The 22,626-nt window shown below is 44.3% G+C and overlaps 2 protein-coding genes across 4 annotated transcripts in view; one reads left to right on the forward strand and one right to left on the reverse strand.

Annotated features, from left to right (window-relative positions):
* Positions 1-2,401, forward strand: part of LOC118946993 (translation machinery-associated protein 16-like) — a 28,442-nt gene extending 26,041 nt beyond the window's left edge. For all 3 annotated transcript variants that reach the window (XM_036971938.1, XM_036971939.1, XM_036971940.1), the window contains exons 5-7: positions 875-1,023; positions 1,104-1,146; positions 2,026-2,401. In XM_036971938.1, the coding sequence (XP_036827833.1) occupies positions 875-1,023; positions 1,104-1,146; positions 2,026-2,272 (439 nt within the window). In that variant the 3' untranslated portion in view covers positions 2,273-2,401. The remainder of the gene's footprint in view (positions 1-874; positions 1,024-1,103; positions 1,147-2,025) is intronic.
* A 999-nt stretch (positions 2,402-3,400) lies between these two features.
* On the reverse strand, positions 3,401-16,174 carry LOC110511823 (E3 ubiquitin-protein ligase MARCHF7-like). Its single transcript, XM_036971934.1, has 8 exons — positions 15,664-16,174; positions 13,976-14,026; positions 13,814-13,887; positions 10,628-11,413; positions 9,797-9,977; positions 8,160-8,307; positions 5,097-5,141; positions 3,401-4,720 (listed from the first exon to the last, which is right to left on the reverse strand). Exons 1-8 carry the CDS (start codon positions 15,748-15,750, stop codon positions 4,437-4,439), a joined length of 1,656 nt encoding a protein of 551 aa, XP_036827829.1. The 5' UTR covers positions 15,751-16,174; the 3' UTR covers positions 3,401-4,436.
* Between the last annotated feature and the right edge of the window lie 6,452 nt (positions 16,175-22,626).

Here is a 22,626-nt window from a genome sequence, read left to right on the forward strand (position 1 = left end):
GCTAGGTTCCTGCTCTGTTTCAGCTGTCGTGGGACTAGGGCAAAGCAGTTAGCTAGGTAATGCTCTGTTCAGCTGTCGTGGGACTAGGGCAAAGCAGTTAGCTAGGTAATGCTCTGTTCAGCTGTCGTGGGACTAGGGCAAAGCAGTTAGCTAGGTAATGCTCTGTTCAGCTGTAGTGGGACTAGGGCAAAGCAGTTAGCTAGGTAATGCTCTGTTCAGCTGTCGTGGGACTATGGCAAAGCAGTTAGCTAGGTTACTGCTCTGTTTCAGCTGTCGTGGGACTAGGGCAAAGCAGTTAGCTAGGTAATGCTCTGTTCAGCTGTCGTGGGACTAGGGCAAAGCAGTTAGCTAGGTAATGCTCTGTTCAGCTGTCGTGGGACTAGGGCAAAGCAATTAGCTAGGTTACTGCTCTGTTTCAGCTGTCGTGGGACTAGGGCAAAGCAGTTAGCTAGGTAATGCTCTGTTCAGCTGTCGTGGGACTAGGGCAAAGCAGTTAGCTAGGTAATGCTCTGTTCAGCTGTCGTGGGACTAGGGCAAAGCAGTTAGCTAGGTTACTGCTCTGTTTCAGCTGTCGTGGGACTAGGGCAAAGCAGTTAGCTAGGTAATGCTCTGTTCAGCTGTCGTGGGACTAGGGCAAAGCAGTTAGCTAGGTAATGCTCTGTTCAGCTGTCGTGGGCAGCCTAGCTGCTTGGAGAAGGAGGTGTTTCCTCGAGGGACATGCAGACAGGGACTTTTGAAATGTTTGGATATTGTTTTTGTACATGTGATTGGTGGATTCAAATAAAGTGTTTAAAATGTGTGTGTTTGTGTGTGTGTTTGTGTGTGTGTGTGTTTGTGTGTGTGTGTGTGTGTGTGTGTGTGTGTGTGTGTGTAGGTACCTGCAGAGGTTTGACGGGGAGTTGGACCAGATAGAGCTGGTGAACGGGATCAAAGGTCGTCAGGGTCGTCTCCATGGCAGCAGGGAGACCGTCATCAAACAGACTGTAGAGAGAGAGACCGCTCTGTACCATGGCAACGGCTTCGGTCAGTCTCACATACACACACACAAAATGATACACACACACACACAGAACCCTGACAGTGTGTTCCTCTTCTCTCCTCAGAGATTCCAGACATCATCAACTCTAAACATCTCAAGACCTTCAGGTGAGACGACCAATGACAACCCAACTCTGGCTAGAGCAGGAATCTGATTGGTTTGTGTCAGTAGAGCTGTGATCTGATTGGTTGTTATCAGTAGGGCTGTGATGATTCATGAAAAACAGCTCTATTCGTTACATTTACCTCTGAAACATTCTCTCACCTGATTGGTTGATTCTGTTGTGGTTCGTTCCTTGTTCCCTGTCAATCATTGGTTCATTGGTGAAATTAGCGTTCAGACAATATCTTTAAAAAACCTTTATTAATGCAATTGCAGACAGAAGTTGACAACGGGAACATAGCAACCATGTTTCCAGAGTCATTTCTGCAAAATAGAAAAGAGTTCGAGTTGTTTTATTATTCCTGCATATATCTTAGTGATGTCACTGCCTACGTCATTACCTTCTACTCATGAGACCAAGCCCATGCCACCGCAGCTTATACAAACAGTCGTTTCAGTGTTATCTAAAGGCTCAGCAGGAAATGTCCCCAAGTTGATTTATAGTGGAGTGTCTGACTAGTCTCTCATCTCTTACACTGCAGAGTTCTGTCTCACAGTCACACGTCTCTCAGACCGTTTTCTTTATAAGAGGCAGAGACTAGAAATAAACTGTGGAACAATATTAAACCTTTTATCATGAATATATATATATTGTTCATCTGTAGTCCAGGACCCTATAAATGTAGTGGGGGAGGGGTCTTATAGCCCCTCCCCTTCTATTAATACAACATAATCAATTATTATAATACATCAATCATTTGGTACAGCCCCTATCATGACCCCTAGGCTGATTCCATGGTTCTGAGCTGTGATTGGATGATTCCATTGTTCTGAGCTGTGATTGGATGATTCCGTGGTTTTGATCTGTGATTGGTTGGTTTCAGGGAGTGGAGCGGCGATCTAAAGAAGCTTCCCAACATCAAGATGAGGAAGTTCTCTTCCCGAGGGACGGACAGAACAGGAGGAGGAGAGGAGGAGGAGGGGACCGCCGGAGGAGAGGAGGAGGAGGAGACCGCTGCAGGAGAGGAGGAGGAGGAGACCGCTGCAGGAGAGGAGGAGGAGGAGACCGCCGGAGGAGAGGAGGAGGAGGCCTTAATGAAAGATTCAGACGCCCAGGAAGATGCCCCATAATGCTTTGCATGTTAGAACTCTGGGGATGTCAGCCATCCTACCTGACTGGGGTTAAGACAACCTGTGTGTGTGTGTGTGTGTGTGTGTGTGTGTCAATACAGACATCTAATAAACCTAAATACAGGCCGATACTGTTGTTCTGTTTCATTGAAGATACTCTTGAAACATAGAAATTAGAGTGTGTCCGTTGCTGTGTTCAGGGCAACTTGGAACTAGGAAACTCTGAAATGTTCAACCTGGAAACCCTTTATAGAAAGATGAGATCAGAGGATCAATAGGAAGTTCTACGCGAAATAAAAGTAAGCACATCTTTACTCGGAGGTTCTGAGTTGTCTTGAACATGGCTAGTTTGTGTCCAGTCAGTAACTCCACTATACAGGTTGTAGCCTTCTGAAAGTATTCAGACCCGTGTGAAGTTGCTGGATGTTGGCGAGAACTGGAACACAGCGTTTTACCCGTTGATCCAGAGCATCCCAAACAGTGGAGGATGTGTCTGGTGAGGATGCAGGTCATGGAAGAACTGGGACATTTTCAGTTTCCAGGAATGTAGTCCAGAACCTTGTGACACGGGGCCGTGCATTATCATGCTGAAACATGAGGTGATGAATGGCACGACAATGGACCTCAGAATCTCGCCACGGTATCTCTGTCCGATAAAATGCAATTGTGTTTGTTTATCCGTAGCTTATGCCTGCCCATAACCCCACTGCCACCATGGGGCACTCTGTTCACAACGTTGACATTGGCAAACCGCTCGCCCACACGACGCCATACACCTGGTCTGAGGTTGTGAGGCCGGTTGGACGTACTGCCAAATTCTCTAAAACAACGTTGGAGATGGCTTATGGTAGAGAAATGAACATGCAATTATTTGCTGGACATTCCTGCACGTTCCCTCAACTTGAGACATCTGTGGCATTGTGTTGTGTTACAAAACTGCACATTTTAGAGTGACCTTTTGTCCCCAGCACAAGGTGCACTTGTGTAATAATCATGCTGTTTAATCAGTTTATTGATATGCTACACCTGTCAGGTGGATGGATTATCTTGGCAAAAGAGAAATGCTCACCAACAGGGATGTAAACAAATTAGTGCACAACATTTGAGAGAAACACGCTTTTCGTGGAACATTTCTGTGATATTTTATTTCAGCTCATGAAACATGGGACCAACACTTTACATGTTGTGTTTATATTTTAGTATAGAATAGGTTATTTTTGGTTGTAATGGTGACTTCTAGAGACAGGCAGGCAGGCAGGTGGACAAACAGGCAGGCAGACAGGCGGACAAACAGGCAGGCAGACAGGGACCTTTTCAGATAGACTTGTAGACATCATAGTGACAGACAGACAGCTCTTCAGATAGACATCATAGTGACAGACAGACAGCTCTTCAGATAGACATCATAGTGACAGACAGACAGCTCTTCAGATAGACATCATAGTGACAGACAGACAGCTCTTCAGATAGACATCATAGTGACAGACAGACAGCTCTTCAGATAGACTTCTAGACGTCATAGTGACAGACCGGGACCTTTAATACCACATTTCACAAGTATTTCTATTCAGAGTTCTATCCTGTCCAGCAGAGAGAGACTAAATACTAACATAAATAAATATGAGTTAGGGTTAGGTTCAGAGTTCTATCCTGTCCAGCAGAGAGAGACTAAATACTAACATAAATAAATATGGGTAAGGGTTAGGTTCAGAGTTCTATCCTGTCCAGCAGAGAGAGACTAAATACTAACATAAATAAATATGCTCTATGACTCTAACCCTCCTCCATGAGAGCTGCAAGGTGTGCAGGGTTTTGTTCCAGCCCTTGAACACTTGGTTCTACGCATCAGCTACTCCTCAGGCTGTTTATATTGAATACTGAGAGAGTATAACAGACGCTCTGATTGGCTAATCTACAGCTGCTTCTATAACAGACGCTCTGATTGGCTAATCTACAGCTGCTTCAATAACAGACGCTCTGATTGGCTAATCTACAGCTGCTTCTATAACAGACACTGATTGGCTAATCTACAGCTGCTTCTATAACAGATGCTTTTATTGGCTACGTCACATTATGACTCTTTGGTGTGCTGGGCTCTGATAGGCTATAGGGAGGGTGCATTACCAAGAGCTGTGTGTGTGTGTTGTGTGTCTGTGTGTGTGTGTCAGACGGGGTTTTCCTCCGAGAGGTCGGAGTCCATCTGGATAACCTCGGGGGCGGGGCCTATCGGGACTTCCACGGCCTCAGGGTGATTCCCATTGGCCAGCGCGGCGTTGGTGGGCGGCGGCTTCTCGGGGCAGTTCTGCACAGTGATGATGCGATTGAAGGCTTTGAGTCGTCTCCATAGCAACCAGTACACTTTACACTGGACATACATGAACACCAGTCCGCCTGACATGCCTATCGCCACGATGACCAGCTTCATCCAGAACGGCCACTCCAACACACCTAGAGAGAGAGAGAGAGAGGTGTAGAGGTAGAGAGAGAGAGAGCGAGAGAGGTGTAGAGGTAGAGAGGGAGAGCGAGAGAGGTAGAGAGAGAGGTGTAGAGATAGAGAGAGAGAGGTGTAGAGGTAGAGAGAGCGAGAGAGGTAGAGAGAGAGAGGGGTGTAGAGGTAGAGAGAGAGGTGTAGAGGTAGAGAGAGAGGTGTAGAGGTAGAGAGAGAGAGAGAGAGAGAGAGAGAGAGAGAGAGAGAGGTGTAAAGGTAGAGAGAGAGCGAGAGAGACAGACACACAGACATATAGATACACAGGTTAGTTATGTCTACCCAGGGGGAAACAGAGAGATTGTGTGTGTCTGTGTTTGATACCAGAGGCCTCCTTACCCTCAGCAGTGTAGTACTTCATCACTGATATTCTCCACATGTCGTCTGAAAACACAGTAATGTTACTATATTCTCCACATGTCGTCTGAAAACACAGTAATGTTACTATATTCTCATGAAAACACAGTAATGTTACTATATTCTCCTGAAAACACAGTAATGTTACTATATTCTCCTGAAAACACAGTAATGTTACTATATTCTCCTGAAAACACAGTAATGTTACTATATTCTCCTGAAAACACAGTAATGTTACTATATTCTCACCTGAAAACACAGTAATGTTACTATATTCTCCTGAAAACACAGTAATGTTACTATATTCTCCTGAAAACACAGTAATGTTACTATATTCTCATCTGAAAACACAGTAATGTTACTATATTCTCATCTGAAAACACAGTAATGTTACTATATTCTCCTGAAAACACAGTAATGTTACTATATTCTCCTGAAAACACAGTAATGTTACTATATTCTCCTGAAAACACAGTAATGTTACTATATTCTCCTGAAAACACAGTAATGTTACTATATTCTCCTGAAAACACAGTAATGTTACTATATTCTCCTGAAAACACAGTAATGTTACTATATTCTCCACATGTCGTCTGAAAACACAGTAATGTTACTATATTCTCCTCTCATCTGAAAACACAGTAATGTTACTATATTCTCCTGAAAACACAGTAATGTTACTATATTCTCCACATGTCGTCTGAAAACACAGTAATGTTACTATATTCTCCTCTCATCTGAAAACACAGTAATGTTACTATATTCTCCTGAAAACACAGTAATGTTACTATATTCTCCACATGTCGTCTGAAAACACAGTAATGTTACTATATTCTCCTGAAAACACAGTAATGTTACTATATTCTCCACATGTCGTCTGAAAACACAGTAATGTTACTATATTCTCATGAAAACACAGTAATGTTACTATATTCTCCTGAAAACACAGTAATGTTACTATATTCTCCTGAAAACACAGTAATGTTACTATATTCTCCTGAAAACACAGTAATGTTACTATATTCTCCTGAAAACACAGTAATGTTACTATATTCTCACCTGAAAACACAGTAATGTTACTATATTCTCCTGAAAACACAGTAATGTTACTATATTCTCCTGAAAACACAGTAATGTTACTATATTCTCATCTGAAAACACAGTAATGTTACTATATTCTCATCTGAAAACACAGTAATGTTACTATATTCTCCTGAAAACACAGTAATGTTACTATATTCTCCTGAAAACACAGTAATGTTACTATATTCTCCTGAAAACACAGTAATGTTACTATATTCTCATCTGAAAACACAGTAATGTTACTATATTCTCCTGAAAACACAGTAATGTTACTATATTCTCATCTGAAAACACAGTAATGTTACTATATTCTCCTGAAAACACAGTAATGTTACTATATTCTCATCTGAAAACACAGTAATGTTACTATATTCTCCTGAAAACACAGTAATGTTACTATATTCTCCTGAAAACACAGTAATGTTACTATATTCTCACCTGAAAACACAGTAATGTTACTATATTCTCCTGAAAACACAGTAATGTTACTATATTCTCCTGAAAACACAGTAATGTTACTATATTCTCATCTGAAAACACAGTAATGTTACTATATTCTCATCTGAAAACACAGTAATGTTACTATATTCTCCTGAAAACACAGTAATGTTACTATATTCTCCTGAAAACACAGTAATGTTACTATATTCTCATCTGAAAACACAGTAATGTTACTATATTCTCCTGAAAACACAGTAATGTTACTATATTCTCATCTGAAAACACAGTAATGTTACTATATTCTCATCTGAAAACACAGTAATGTTACTATATTCTCCTGAAAACACAGTAATGTTACTATATTCTCCTGAAAACACAGTAATGTTACTATATTCTCACCTGAAAACACAGTAATGTTACTATATTCTCCTGAAAACACAGTAATGTTACTATATTCTCCTGAAAACACAGTAATGTTACTATATTCTCCTGAAAACACAGTAATGTTACTATATTCTCCTGAAAACACAGTAATGTTACTATATTCTCCTGAAAACACAGTAATGTTACTATATTCTCCTGAAAACACAGTAATGTAAGAAGTTGGGTTAAGGTTGTATAGAGGTTGGATTAAGATTGTAAGACGTTGGGTTGAATAGAGGTTAGGGTTGTGATTGTACAGAGGTTAGGTCAGGGTTGTATAGAGGTTGGGTTAGGGTTGTGGTTGTACAGAGGTTAGGTCAGGGTTGTATAGAGGTTGGGTTAAGGTTGTGGTTGTACAGAGGTTAGGTCAGGGTTGTATAGAGGTTGGATTAGGGTTGTGGTTGTACAGAGGTTAGGTCAGGGTTGTATAGAGGTTGGATTAGGGTTGTGGTTGTACAGAGGTTTGGTCAGGGTTGTATAGAGGTTGGGTTAGGGTTGTGATTGTACAGAGGTTAGGTCAGGGTTGTATAGAGGTTAGGTCAGGGTTGTATAGAGGTTGGGTCAGGGTTGTGGTTGTACAGAGGTTAGGTCAGGGTTGTATAGAGGTTAGGGTTGTGGTTGTACAGAGGTTAGGTCAGGGTTGTATAGAGGTTGGGTTAAGGTTGTGGTTGTATAGAGGTTAGGTCAGGGTTGTATAGAGATTGGGTTAGGGTTGTGGTTGGACAGAGGTTAGGTCAGGGTTGTATAGAGGTTAGGTCAGGGTTGTATAGAGGTTGGGTTAAGGTTGTGATTGTACAGAGGTTAGGTCAGGGTTGTATAGAGGTTGGGTTAGGGTTGTGGTTGTACAGAGGTTAGGTCAGGGTTGTATAGAGGTTGGGTTAGGGTTGTGGTTGTACAGAGGTTAGGTCAGGGTTGTATAGAGGTTGGGTTAGGGTTGTGGTTGTACAGAGGTTAGGTCAGGGTTGTATAGAGGTTGGGTTAGGGTTGTGGTTGTACAGAGGTTAGGTCAGGGTTGTATAGAGGTTAGGTCAGGGTTGTGGTTCTACAGAGGTTAGGGTTGTATAGAGGTTGGGTTAAGGTCAGGGTGGAGGTGCTGACCGGTGTTGCGTCCCAGGTTGATCTCGTGGAGGGTTCTGTTGACGAGGACGTATACGGACCAGAGAACACAACCAATGGCCACCAGGTGGAACATCAGGGAGCATAAGATCTTCCTCCTCTCATTGGTCGACATCTGGAGCTTCTCCCACTGAGGGAGAGAAAAGGTGAGAAAGAGTGTGTCATAGACAGGTATCTATGTATCTGAACCATCATGGTGTCTCTGACAGCATGGGCAGCTCCACTGAGTCCCATCATGGTGTCTGACAGCATGGGCGGCTCCACTGAGTCCCATCATGGTGTCTGACAGCATGGGCAGCTCCACTGAGTCCCATCATGGTGTCTGACAGCATGGGCAGCTCCACTGAGTCCCCTCATGGTGTCTGACAGCATGGGCAGCTCCACTGAGTCCCATCATGGTGTCTGACAGCATGGGCATCTCCACTGAGTCCCATCATGGTGTCTGACAGCATGGGCGGCTCCACTGAGTCCCCTCATGGTGTCTGACAGCATGGGCATCTCCACTGAGTCCCATCATGGTGTCTGTGTAGAGGTCAGATGTGTTGAGGTGTGTGTAGAGGTGAGATGTGTTGAGTTGTGTGTTGAGACAAGGCGTGCTGAGGTGTGTGTAGAGGTTAGATGTGTTGAGGTGTGTGTAGAGGTTAGATGTGTTGAGGTGTGTGTAGAGGTTAGATGTGTTGAGGTGTGTGTAGAGGTGAGATGTGTTGAGGTGTGTGTAGAGGTTAGATGTGTTGAGGTGTGTGTAGAGGTTAGATGTGTTGAGGTTAGATGTGTAGAGGTGTGTGTTGAGGTCAGATGTGTTGAGGTCAGATGTGTTGAGGTGTGTGTAGAGGTTAGGTGTGTAGAGATGTGTGTAGAGGTTAGATGTATAGAGGTCAGATGTGTTGAGGTCAGATGTGTTGAGTTGTGTGTGTAGAGATCAGATGTGTGTAGAGGTTAGATGTGTAGAGATGTGTGTAGAGGTTAGATGTATAGAGGTCAGATGTGTTGAGGTCAGATGTGTTGAGGTCAGATGTGTTGAGGGGTGTGTAGAGGTTAGATGTGTTGAGGTCAGATGTGTGTAGAGGTTAGATGTGTGTAGAGGTTAGATGTGTAGAGATGTGTTTAGAGGTTAGATGTGTTGAAGTCAGATGTGTTGAGGTGTGTGTAGAGGTTAGATGTGTAGAGATGTGTGTAGAGGTTAGATGTGTAGAGGTCAGATGTGTTGAGGGGTGTGTAGAGGTTAGATGTGTAGAGGTTAGATGTGTAGAGGTCAGATGTGTTGAGGTCAGATGTATAGAGGTCAGATGTATAGAGGTCAGATGTGTTGAGTTGTGTGTGTGTAGAGGTCAGATGTGTGTAGAGGTTAGATGTGTAGAGATGTGTGTAGAGGTTAGATGTGTTGAGGTCAGATGTGTTGAGGGGTGTGTAGAGGTCAGATGTATAGAGGTCAGATGTGTAGAGGTCAGATGTGTTGAGGGGTGTGTAGAGGTCAGATGTGTTGAGGGGTGTGTAGAGGTCAGATGTATAGAGGTCAGATGTGTAGAGGTCAGATGTGTTGAGGTGTATAGAGGTTAGATGTGTTGAGGTCAGATGTGTTGAGGTGTATATACAGGTCAGGTGTGTTGAGGTCTCTGTACCTTACGTAGAGGTTTAAGGTGAGTCTCCATGATGAAGTTGTATTGGCACAGCTCACAGCAGTGTGTGTCTGATGACTTGATCCACTGGTTGAGACAGTCCTGGTGAACAAACCTCATGCTGCCTGTACAGCGGCACGGGGTTATCAACACACACTCCTCATCTCCTTCACAGTGGCAGATCCTACACACACACACACACACACACACGTGAACACACACACACACAGAGATGAACACACACACAGAGATGAACACACACACACATGAATACACACACAGAGATGAACACACACACACACACACACACACACACAGAGATGAACACACACACGTGAACACAAACACACACAGAGATGAACACACACACAAACACACATAGAGATGAACACACACACACACACACACACACACACAGAGATGAACACACACACGTGAACACAAACACACACAGAGATGAACACACACACAAACACACATAGAGATGAACACACACACACACACACACACACACACACACACACAGATGAACACACACACGTGAACACAAACACACACAGAGATGAACACACATACACACACACACACAGAAACACACACACACACACACACACAGAAACACACACACACACACACACACAGAAACAGAGATGAACACACACACGTGAACACACACACACACACACAGAGATGAACACACACACACACACACACACACACAGAGGTGAACATACACACACACACACACACACACAGATGAACACACACACGTGAACACACACACACACAGAGACACACACACACACACACACACAGATGAACAAACACACCTACCTGCAGACCTCTGGCTCGTCATCGGAGCAGCCTTCGGGGGCGTTGCAGCTCCCATATCTCCGTGGCGACGGCGCGGACATGTCTCCACCCACTGACCCGGTCTCCTGGTAATTCTTAGTGATCTGTCCCTCCCCCTCTCCATCCTCAGCCAATGATGAGCTACCGCCGGGGCTACGGAACTTAGACCCCGCCCCCTCCCTGCGCTGGGAGCTCCGCCCGCTCTCCTCCCCTCCTCCTCCTGATCGACGGTTCTTCACTCCGGAACCGTTCTCCAGTGGTACCTCTTTCTCTTGGTTCTCCTTCCCCTCATCAGACCCTACAGACTGCAGCTCCATCCCCTCTCCCCCTCCCCTCTCCCTGCTACTCCCACTGCGGCGTCGTCCCCTCTTGGCTTTCTCCCTGCTCCAGCTTCTGGCCTCCCGCCCCGCCTCCCCGTCAGATGACGAATCAGATTCAGGAGGGGCAGCGCTACGGTGGCGGGGATGTTCCCCTCTCCTCTCCCTCCTCCTCTCCCCTCTCCTCTCCCTCCTCCTCTCCCCCCTCTCTCCGATGCGGTCAGAGCTGCGGTCACTGCGGTCGTCACTGTGTTGGACCGGGTCATCTTGTGCGGTCGCTGGGGCATCGGGGGCGGAGCAGGAGTCTCTCTTCCTGTTTGGTTTCTTCTTCTTCCTGGTTTGGCCCTGCTGGGAGGAGCCTAACGCGGTCTGGGAGGAGCCTAATGCAGCGCCGCTCAGCTTCATCACTGCTGTGTCACAACCTTCCTCTACACGACCCAGCGGCACCGGCCTATACACACACACACACGCACACACACACACACACACAAAGAGAGACACAGGGAGACACATACACACACATACAAAGAGAGACACAGGGAGACACACACACACACACACACAAAGAGAGACACAGGGAGACACACACACACATACAAAGAGAGACACAGGGAGACACACACACAAAGAGAGACACAGGGAGACACACACACACACACACACTCGGGAAACAGACATTGAGATGGAGAGATGAAAAGACAGCATGAGGGAAACTGTATCCCTGGGTAACAGTATCCCTGGGTAACACTATCCCTGGGTAACACTATCCCTGGGTAACACTATCCCTGGGTAACACTATCCCTGGGTAACACTATCCCTGGGTAACAGTATCCCTGGGTAACTGTATCCCTGGGTAACACTATCCCTGGGTAACAATATCCCTGGGTAACAGTATCCCTGGGTAACAGTATCACTGGGTAACACTATCCCTGGGTAACACTATCCCTGGGTAACACTATCCCTGGGTAACAGTATCCCTGGGTAACAGTATCCCTGGGTAACACTATCCCTGGGTAACAGTATCCCTGGGTAACAGTATCCCTGGGTAACAGTATCCCTGGGTAACACTATACCCGGGTAACAGTATCCCTGGGTAACAGTATCCCTGGGTATCAGTATCCCTGGGTAACACTATACCTGGGTAACACTATACCTGGGTAACACTATACCTGGGTAACAGTATCCCTGGGTAACAGTATCCCTGGGTAACACTATACCTGGGTAACAGTATCCCTGGGTAACAGTATCCCTGGCTAACGCTATACCTGGGTAACACTATACCTGGGTAACAGTATCCCTAAGTAACACTATCCCTGGGTAACACGACCAGACCAGGCTGTTAGCTACCTGATGGGCCAGATAGAGGAATCAACCAGATCAGGCTGTCAGCTACCTGATGGGCCAGCTAGAGGAATCAACCAGACCAGGCTTTTATCTACCTGATGGGCCAGCTAGAGGAATCAACCAGACCAGGCTGTCAGCTACCTGATGGGCCAGATAGAGGAATCAACCAGATCAGGCTGTCAGCTACCTGATGGGCCAGCTAGAGGAATCAACCAGATCAGGCTGTTAGCTACCTGATGGGCCAGCTAGAGGAATCAACCAGACCAGGCTGTCAGCTACCTGATGGGCCAGCTAGAGGAATCAACCAGACCAGGCTGTCAGCTACCTGATGGGCCAGATAGAGGAATCAACCAGATCAGGCTGTCAGCTACCTGATGGGCCAGCTAGAGGAATCAACCAGATCAGGCTGTTAGCTACCTGATGGGCCAGCTAGAGGAATCAACCAGACCAGGCTGTCAGCTACCTGATGGGCCAGCTAGAGGAATCAACCAGATCAGGCTGTTTATAAACTTTTTGCGTCATAATAATATAAGAATTTCTGGGGTCGTAATCAATGCAGAATGGGGGCAGAAACTGTCTACATTTGTGGACAAGATGCTGAGGGACTCGATACTGCTAAACCTTTAGTCATAGAGAGGGCCCACAGAACTGCACCTGCAGCCCAGAGCAGGCCCGGGGCGAAGGACACACAGAGGCCCATAGATCCGCACCTGCAGCCCGGAGCGAAGGACACACAGAGGCCCATTGAACCGCACATGCAGCCCGGAGCAGGCCCGGGGCGAAACACACAGAGGCCCACAGAACCGCACCTGCAGCCCAGAGCAGGCCCGGGGCGAAGGACACACAGAGGCCCATAGATCCGCACCTGCAGCCCAGAGCAGGCCCGGGGCGAAACACACAGAGGCCCACAGAACCGCACCTGCAGCCCAGAGCAGGCCCGGGGCGAAACACACAGAGGCCCATAGATCCGCACCTGCAGCCCGGAGCGAAGGACACACAGAGGCCCATAGAACCGCACTTGCAGCCCGGAGCAAAGGACACACAGAGGCCCATAGAACCGCACCTGCAGCCCGGAGCGAAGGACACACAGAGGCCCACAGAACCGCACTTGCAGCCCGGAGCGAAGGACACACAGAGGCCCACAGAACCGCACTTGCAGCCCGGAGCGAAGGACACACAGAGGCCCATAGAACCGCACCTGCAGCCCCGAGCAGGTCTGGAGTGAAGGACACACAGAGGCCTATAGAACCGCACCTGCAGCCCCGAGCAGGCCTGGAGTGAAACACACAGAGGCCTATAGAACCGCACCTGCAGCCCCGAGTGAAGGACACACAGAGGCCTATAGAACCGCACCTGCAGCCCCGAGCGAAGGACACACAGAGGCCTATAGAACCGCACCTGCAGCCCCGAGCAGGCCTGGAGCGAAGGACACAGAGGTCTATAGAACCGCACCTGCAGAACCGCAACGTTCAAGCCAACTGAAGGCACCGCTGAGTAACAGTCTCACCTGCAGATGTCCTGAGAGGAGGGAGTTGTCCTGGAAACACTGCCAGGAGCCAATCCTGTTGTAGAACTGCTGGCCTGCAACAACCAATCACAGCACATGTCTTCACCTCTAACCAATCAGCAGTGACTGCTGTCGACAAATCAAACAACAACTAATCAATACCTTCAAGACGTTGCTGGATCGATTACCTGACCGACCTGGACCTTTAGTACTCTGGAGGGAGAGAGAGAGAGACGGGGTTAATGTCAGACTGTGTATCTAGTATGTTCTGTACAGAAATGTCTGTATTCAGAGGCACATCTTTTACAGTCAGGAGAAATTCTATGCAGTCATTCTATGAAGTCTCACTCCTCTACTCACAATAACATTTGTACAAAAATGTGTAATTAGACTCTTTAATTTTCACATTAGCAGAGGAGCAGTATACCCTGTTGCAAACAGTTTGACCTTTTTCAAAATAAATTATAAAATAGTTTGACAACCCTGTTTGTAAGCTTTTAAGTTGGATGTGTCATGATATGGTGGGGTTTGCAAAACGGGTCAACTTTCAGCACCTCCATGTCCTAAATGGATGGAAGGTTTGGTTGGAATCAAAAGGAATGCTGTCAAAAAGGAATTTAATTCAAATAGATTTACCCTCAGGACAGAGAGCCAACACACACTATTGGGTATAGATAGGATGTTATAGAATAACCCTCCCCTCAGGACAGAGAGCCAACACACACTACTGGGTATAGATAGGATGTTATAGAATAACCCTCCCCTCAGGACAGAGAGCCAACACACACTACTGGGTATAGATAGGATGTTATAGAATAACCCTCCCCTCAGGACAGAGAGCCAACACACACTACTGGGTATAGATAGGATGTTATAGAATAACCCTCCCCTCAGGACAGAGAGCCAACACACACTACTGGGTATAGATAGGATGTTATAGAATAACCCTCCCCTCAGGACAGAGAGCCAACACACACTACTGGGTATAGATAGGATGTTATAGAATAACCCTCCCCTCAGGACTGAGAGCCAACACACACTACTGGGTATAGATAGGAATATATAGAATAACCCTCCCCTCAGGACAGAGAGCCAACACACACTACTGGGTATAGATAGGATGTTATAGAATAACCCTCCCCTCAGGACAGAGAGCCAACACACACAACTGGGTATAGATAGGATGTTATAGAATAACCCTCCCCTCAGGACAGAGAGCCAACACACACTACTGGGTATAGATAGGATGTTATAGAATAACCCTCCCCTCAGGACAGAGAGCCAACACACACTACTGGGTATAGATAGGAAGTTATAGAATAACCCTCCCCTCAGGACAGAGAGCCAACACACACTACTGGGTATAGATAGGATGTTATAGAATAACCCTCCCCTCAGGACAGAGAGCCAACACACACTACTGGGTATAGATAGGATGTTATAGAATAACCCTCCCTCCCCTCAGGACTGAGAGCCAACACACACTACTGGGTATAGATAGGATGTTATAGAATAACCCTCCCCTCAGGACTGAGAGCCAACACACACTACTGGGTATAGATAGGATGTTATATAATAACCCTCCCCTCAGGACTGAGAGCCAACACACACTACTGGGTATAGATAGGAATATATAGAATAACCCTCCTCTCAGGACTGAGAGCCAACACACACTACTGGGTATAGATAGGAATATATAGAATAACTCTCCCTCCCCTTCTTCTTCCCTTCCCTTCCATCTCCTCACACACAGCAGAAAGGACCCACAGTTCATTCAGAGAGCTCCACAGAGTCTGTGTTCAGGTTAGGGTCAGGGCTAGGGGGTCAGATGTTATAGGTCAGGGGCTTACCTCGGTCTTGTCTTTGGAGCGAGGGGTGCTCCGGCCGTTATTGGCCATCTCCCGAGCGGGGACCACGGAGATCTGCTGCACCGGCATCCTCACTGCGTTCCCAGATCTCTCCTCTCTCTGAACTCACTCCGTGTGTGTGTACAGCGGTAATCCACTCTGTGTTCCACAGGTCCGGAACTCGGAGAACAGAATAGCGGAATGGGATCAGGTCACCGTGGAAATGGACAGAAGGCTCTGGACGGCAGGGTGTCAGATCGTCATGCCAACTCAGAAGTCAACAACACCCCTCCACCCCCAGAGAGACGGAGAGAGGGAGGGAGAGAGAGATAATCTGAAACAGCTGTGATGGTAACTGGGGAGGAACAGGTGAGTGTCTGGCTGAGGGGGAGGAGACTCAGGGTGCTGGGTCAGTCAGCATATGGCCCATCAGGCTTAACGCTCAAATTAGCCTGACTACTGATAATCAGCTTACACACACTGGTTACCTAGCCCTTAAAACAAGCCCAGTCCTTCCAGTTTGATGCTAGGTCTAGTCCAAAACGATCTCACCCAAACCAGCAGCGTAGACAGACATTTGTTGGCGGGTGGGCCCTAACCCCAACCCTAACCTCAACCCTAACCAGCAAATTTCAATCAGATGATCTAGAATGACAATCCGATGATCTAGAATGACAATCCGATGATCTAGAATGACAATCCGATGATCTAGAATGACAATCAGATGATCTAGAATGACAATCAGATGATCTAGAATGACAATCCGATGATCTAGAATGACATTCCGATGATTCAAGGGTTTTTCTTTATTTTTTACTATTTTCTACACTGCAGAATAATAGTGAAGACTTCAAAACTTTAAAAAACACATATGGAATCATGCTGTAACCAAAAAAGTGTAAAACAAATCAAAATATATTTTATGTGAGATTCTTCAGAGTAGCTACCCTTTCTTTGCCTTGACTTGTGAAGCTGGTTGAGAGAATGCCAAGAGTGTGCAAAGCTGTCATCAAGGCAAAGGGTGACTACATTTAAGAAGAATTGTATAACACTTTTGTGGTTACCACATGATTCCATGTGTGTTTTTTAATAGTTTGTCTTCACTATTATTCCACAATGTAGAAAATATAAAAAATAAAGAAAAACCCTGGAATGAGATTATTCACTACACCCGCAATAACATCTGCTAAACACGTGTATGTGACCAATAACATCTGCTAACCATGTGTATGTGACCAATAACATCTGCTAAACACGTGTATGTGACCAATAACATCTGCTAACCACGTGTATGTGACCAATAACATCTGCTAACCACGTGTATGTGACCAATAACATCTGCTAACCACGTGTATGTGACCAATAACATCTGCTAACCACGTGTATGTGACCAATAACATCTGCTAACCACGTGTATGTGACCAATAACATCTGCTAACCACGTGTATGTGACCAATAACATCTGCTAACCACGTGTATGTGACCAATAACATCTACTAAACACGTGTATGTGACCAATAACATCTGCTAACCACGTGTATGTGACCAATAACATCTGCTAACCACGTGTATGTGACCAATAACATCTGCTAAACACGTGTATGTGACCAATAACATCTACTAAACACGTGTATGTGACCAATAACATCTGCTAACCACGTGTATGTGACCAATAACATCTGCTAACCACGTGTATGTGACCAATAACATCTACTAAACACGTGTATGTGACCAATAACATCTACTAAACACGTGTATGTGACCAATAACATCTGCTAAACACGTGTATGTGACCAATAACATCTGCTAACCACGTGTATGTGACCAATAACATCTGCTAACCACGTGTATGTGACCAATAACATCTACTAAACACGTGTATGTGACCAATAACATCTGCTAACCACGTGTATGTGACCAATAACATCTACTAAACACGTGTATGTGACCAATAACATCTGCTAACCACGTGTATGTGACCAATAACATCTGCTAACCACGTGTATGTGACCAATAACATCTGCTAACCACGTGTATGTGACCAATAACATCTGCTAACCACGTGTATGTGACCAATAACATCTGCTAACCACGTGTATGTGACCAATAACATCTGCTAACCACGTGTATGTGACCAATAACATCTACTAAACACGTGTATGTGACCAATAACATCTGCTAACCACGTGTATGTGACCAATAACATCTGCTAACCACGTGTATGTGACCAATAACATCTACTAAACACGTGTATGTGACCAATAACATCTACTAAACACGTGTATGTGACCAATAACATCTGCTAACCACGTGTATTTGACCAATAACATCTGCTAACCACGTGTATGTGACCAATAACATCTGCTAACCACGTGTATGTGACCAATAACATCTGCTAAACACGTGTATGTGACCAATAACATCTACTAAACACGTGTATGTGACCAATAACATCTGCTAACCACGTGTATGTGACCAATAACATCTGCTAACCACGTGTATGTGACCAATAACATCTACTAAACAAGTGTATGTGACCAATAACATCTACTAAACACGTGTATGTGACCAATAACATCTGCTAAACACGTGTATGTGACCAATAACATCTGCTAACCACGTGTATGTGACCAATAACATCTGCTAACCACGTGTATGTGACCAATAACATCTACTAAACACGTGTATGTGACCAATAACATCTGCTAACCACGTGTATGTGACCAATAACATCTACTAAACACGTGTATGTGACCAATAACATCTGCTAACCACGTGTATGTGACCAATAACATCTGCTAACCACGTGTATGTGACCAATAACATCTGCTAACCACGTGTATGTGACCAATAACACCTACTAAACACGTGTATGTGACCAATAAAATGTGATTTGATTTGATTTATGTGTCCAAACTTTTGACAGGTACTGTATATATATATATATATGTATATATGGACAAATCCGAACTGTTCACTTTGGGAGAATCCATGTAAATGATGTGTCTTTTCCTGAGATGACGTGTAGCCGCTGGAAGTAGGGGCGCTGAGGGATCTACAGTACCCCCTGAAAATGTACATTCTTCACAAAAGTAGTGCACTGGGCCTTTAATAGTACTGTATTAGCGGACCGATATAGCGTCTGTTGTTACAGGTAAAGATATTTTTTCAGTACCCCCACTCCCTTGGAAATACAATTAGAATAAAATATATATTTTTTTAAACAGCACCCCCACCTCCAAACTACTTCCTGGGGACTATGAGATGACGAGGAAATTACAACCCCTCAACTACTTCCTGGGGACTATGAGATGACGGGGAAATGACAACCCCTCAACTACTTCCTGGGGACTATGAGATGACGGGGAAATTACAACCCCTCAACTACTTCCTGGGGACTATGAGATGACAAGGAAATTACAACCCCTCAACCACTTCCTGGGGCTATGAGATGATGGGGAAATTACAACCCCTCAACTACTTCCTGGGATTATGAGATGACAGGGAAATTACAACCCCTCAACTACTTCCTGGGGACTATGAGATCACGAGGAAATTACAACCCCTCAACTACTTCCTGGCGGGGAAATTACAACCCCTCAACTACTTCCTGATGGGGAAATTACAACCCCTCAACTACTTCCTGGGACTATGAGATGACGGGAAAATTACAACCCCTCAACTACTTCCTGACGGGGAAATTACAACCCCTCAACTACTTCCTGATGGGGAAATTACAACCCCTCAACTACTTCCTGGGACTATGAGATGACGGGAAAATTACAACCCCTCAACTACTTCCTGACGGGGAAATTACAACCCCTCAACTACTTCCTGATGGGGAAATTACAACCCCTCAACTACTTCCTGGGACTATGAGATGACGGGGAAATTACAACCCCAAACTACTTCCTGGGACTATGAGATGATGGGGAAATTACAACCCCAAACTACTTCCTGGGACTATGAGATGACGGGGAAATTACAACCCCAAACTACTTCCTGGGACTATGAGATGATGGAGAAAGTACAACCACAAACTACTTCCTGATGGAGAATTTACAACCCCTCAACTACTTCCTGACGGGGAAATTACAACCCCTCAACTACTTCCTGACGGGGAAATTACAACCCCTCAACTACTTCCTGGGGCTATGAGATGATGGGGAAATTACAACCCCTCAACTACTTCCTGGGGACTATGAGATGATGGGGAAATTACAACCCCTCAACTACTTCCTGGGACTATGAGATGACGGGGAAATTACAACCCCTCAACTACTTCCTGACGGGGAAATTACAACCCCTCAACTACTTCCTGACGGGGAAATTACAACCCCCAAACTACTTCCTGGGGACTAAGAGATGACGGTGAAATTACAACCCCTCAACTTCTTCCTGACGGGGAAATTACAACCCCCAAACTACTTCCTGGGGCGAAGAAATGACGGGGAAAGTACAACCCCAAACTACTTCCTGACGGGGAAATTACAACCCCTCAACTACTTCCTGATGGGGAAATTACAACCCCTCAACTACTTCCTGATGGGGAAATTACAACCCCCAAACTACTTCCTGGGACTATGAGATGAGAATTTATGCTCTTGCACCTCCACTTTTGTACATAATCCATTGGATAATTAGGGTTAGGGTTACCAGACAACATACATAATCCATTGGATAATTAGGGTTACCAGAAAACATACATAATCCATTGGATAATTAGGGTTACCAGGAAACATACATAATCCATTGGATAATTAGGGTTACCAGACAACATACATAATCCATTGGATAATTAGGGTTACCAGACAACATACATAATCCATTGGATAATTAGGGTTACCAGAAAACATACATAATCCATTGGATAATTAGGGTTACCAGGAAACATACATAATCCATTGGATAATTAGGGTTACCAGAAAACATACATAATCCATTGGGTAATTAGGGTTACCAGAAAACATACATAATCCACTGGATAATTAGGGTTACCAGAAAACATACATAATCCATTGGATAATTAGGGTTACCAGAAAACATACATAATCCATTGGGTAATTAGGGTTAGGGTTACCAGAAAACATACATAATCTACTGGATAATTAGGGTTACCAAAAAACATACATAATCTACTGGATAATTAGGGTTACCAGAAAACATACATAATCCACTGGATAATTAGGGTTACCAGAAAACATACATAATCTACTGGATAATTAGGGTTACCAGAAAACATACATAATCCATTGGATAATTAGGGTTACCAGACAACATACATAATCCATTGGATAATTAGGGTTACCAGAAAACATACATAATCCATTGGATAATTAGGGTTACCAGGAAACATACATAATCCATTGGATAATTAGGGTTACCAGAAAACATACATAATCCATTGGGTAATTAGGGTTAGGGTTACCAGAAAACATACATAATCTACTGGATAATTAGGGTTACCAGAAAACATACATAATCCACTGGATAATTAGGGTTACCAGAAAACATACATAATCTACTGGATAATTAGGGTTACCAGAAAACATACATAATCCATTGGATAATTAGGGTTACCAGAAAACATACATAATCCACTGGATAATTAGGGTTACCAGGAAACATACATAATCCACTGGATAATTAGGGTTACCAGGAAACATACATAATCCACTGGATAATTAGGGTTACCAGAAAACATACATAATCCATTGGGTAATTAGGGTTAGGGTTACCAGAAAACATACATAATCTACTGGATAATTAGGGTTACCAGAAAACATACATAATCTACTGGATAATTAGGGTTACCAGAAAACATACATAATCCACTGGATAATTAGGGTTACCAGAAAACATACATAATCCACTGGATAATTAGGGTTACCAGAAAACATACATAATCCATTGGATAATTAGGGTTACCAGAAAACATACATAATCCATTGGGTAATTAGGGTTACCAGAAAACATACATAATCCACTGGGTAATTAGGGTTACCAGGAAACATACATAATCCATTGGATAATTAGGGTTACAAGAAAACATACATAATCCACTGGATAATTAGGGTTACCAGAAAACATACATAATCCACTGGGTAATTAGGGTTACCAGAAAACATACATAATCCACTGGATAATTAGGGTTACCAGAAAACATACATAATCCATTGGATAATTAGGGTCACCAGAAAACATACATAATCCACTGGATAATTAGGGTTACCAGGAAACATACATCATCCATTGGATAATTAGGGTTACCAGAAAACATACATAATCCACTGGATAATTAGGGTTACCAGAAAACATACATAATCCACTGGATAATTAGGGTTACCAGAAAACATACATCATCCACTGGATAATTAGGGTTACCAGAAAACATACATAATCCACTGGGTAATTAGGGTTACCAGGAAACATACATAATCCACTGGATAATGAGGTTTACCAGAAAACATACATAATCCACTGGATAATTAGGGTTACCAGGAAACATACATAATCCACTGGATAATTAGGGTTACCAGAAAACATACATAATCCATTGGGTAATTAGGGTTAGGGTTACCAGAAAACATACATAATCTACTGGATAATTAGGGTTACCAGAAAACATACATAATCTACTGGATAATTAGGGTTACCAGAAAACATACATAATCCACTGGATAATTAGGGTTACCAGAAAACATACATAATCCACTGGATAATTAGGGTTACCAGAAAACATACATAATCCATTGGATAATTAGGGTTACCAGAAAACATAGATAATCTACTGGATAATTAGGGTTACCAGAAAACATACATAATCCATTGGATAATTAGGGTTACCAGAAAACATACATAATCCATTGGGTAATTAGGGTTACCAGAAAACATACATAATCCACTGGGTAATTAGGGTTACCAGGAAACATACATAATCCATTGGATAATTAGGGTTACAAGAAA

Source organism: Oncorhynchus mykiss, unplaced genomic scaffold (genome assembly GCF_013265735.2).
Source record: "Oncorhynchus mykiss isolate Arlee unplaced genomic scaffold, USDA_OmykA_1.1 un_scaffold_87, whole genome shotgun sequence".
Taxonomy (NCBI): domain Eukaryota; kingdom Metazoa; phylum Chordata; class Actinopteri; order Salmoniformes; family Salmonidae; genus Oncorhynchus; species Oncorhynchus mykiss.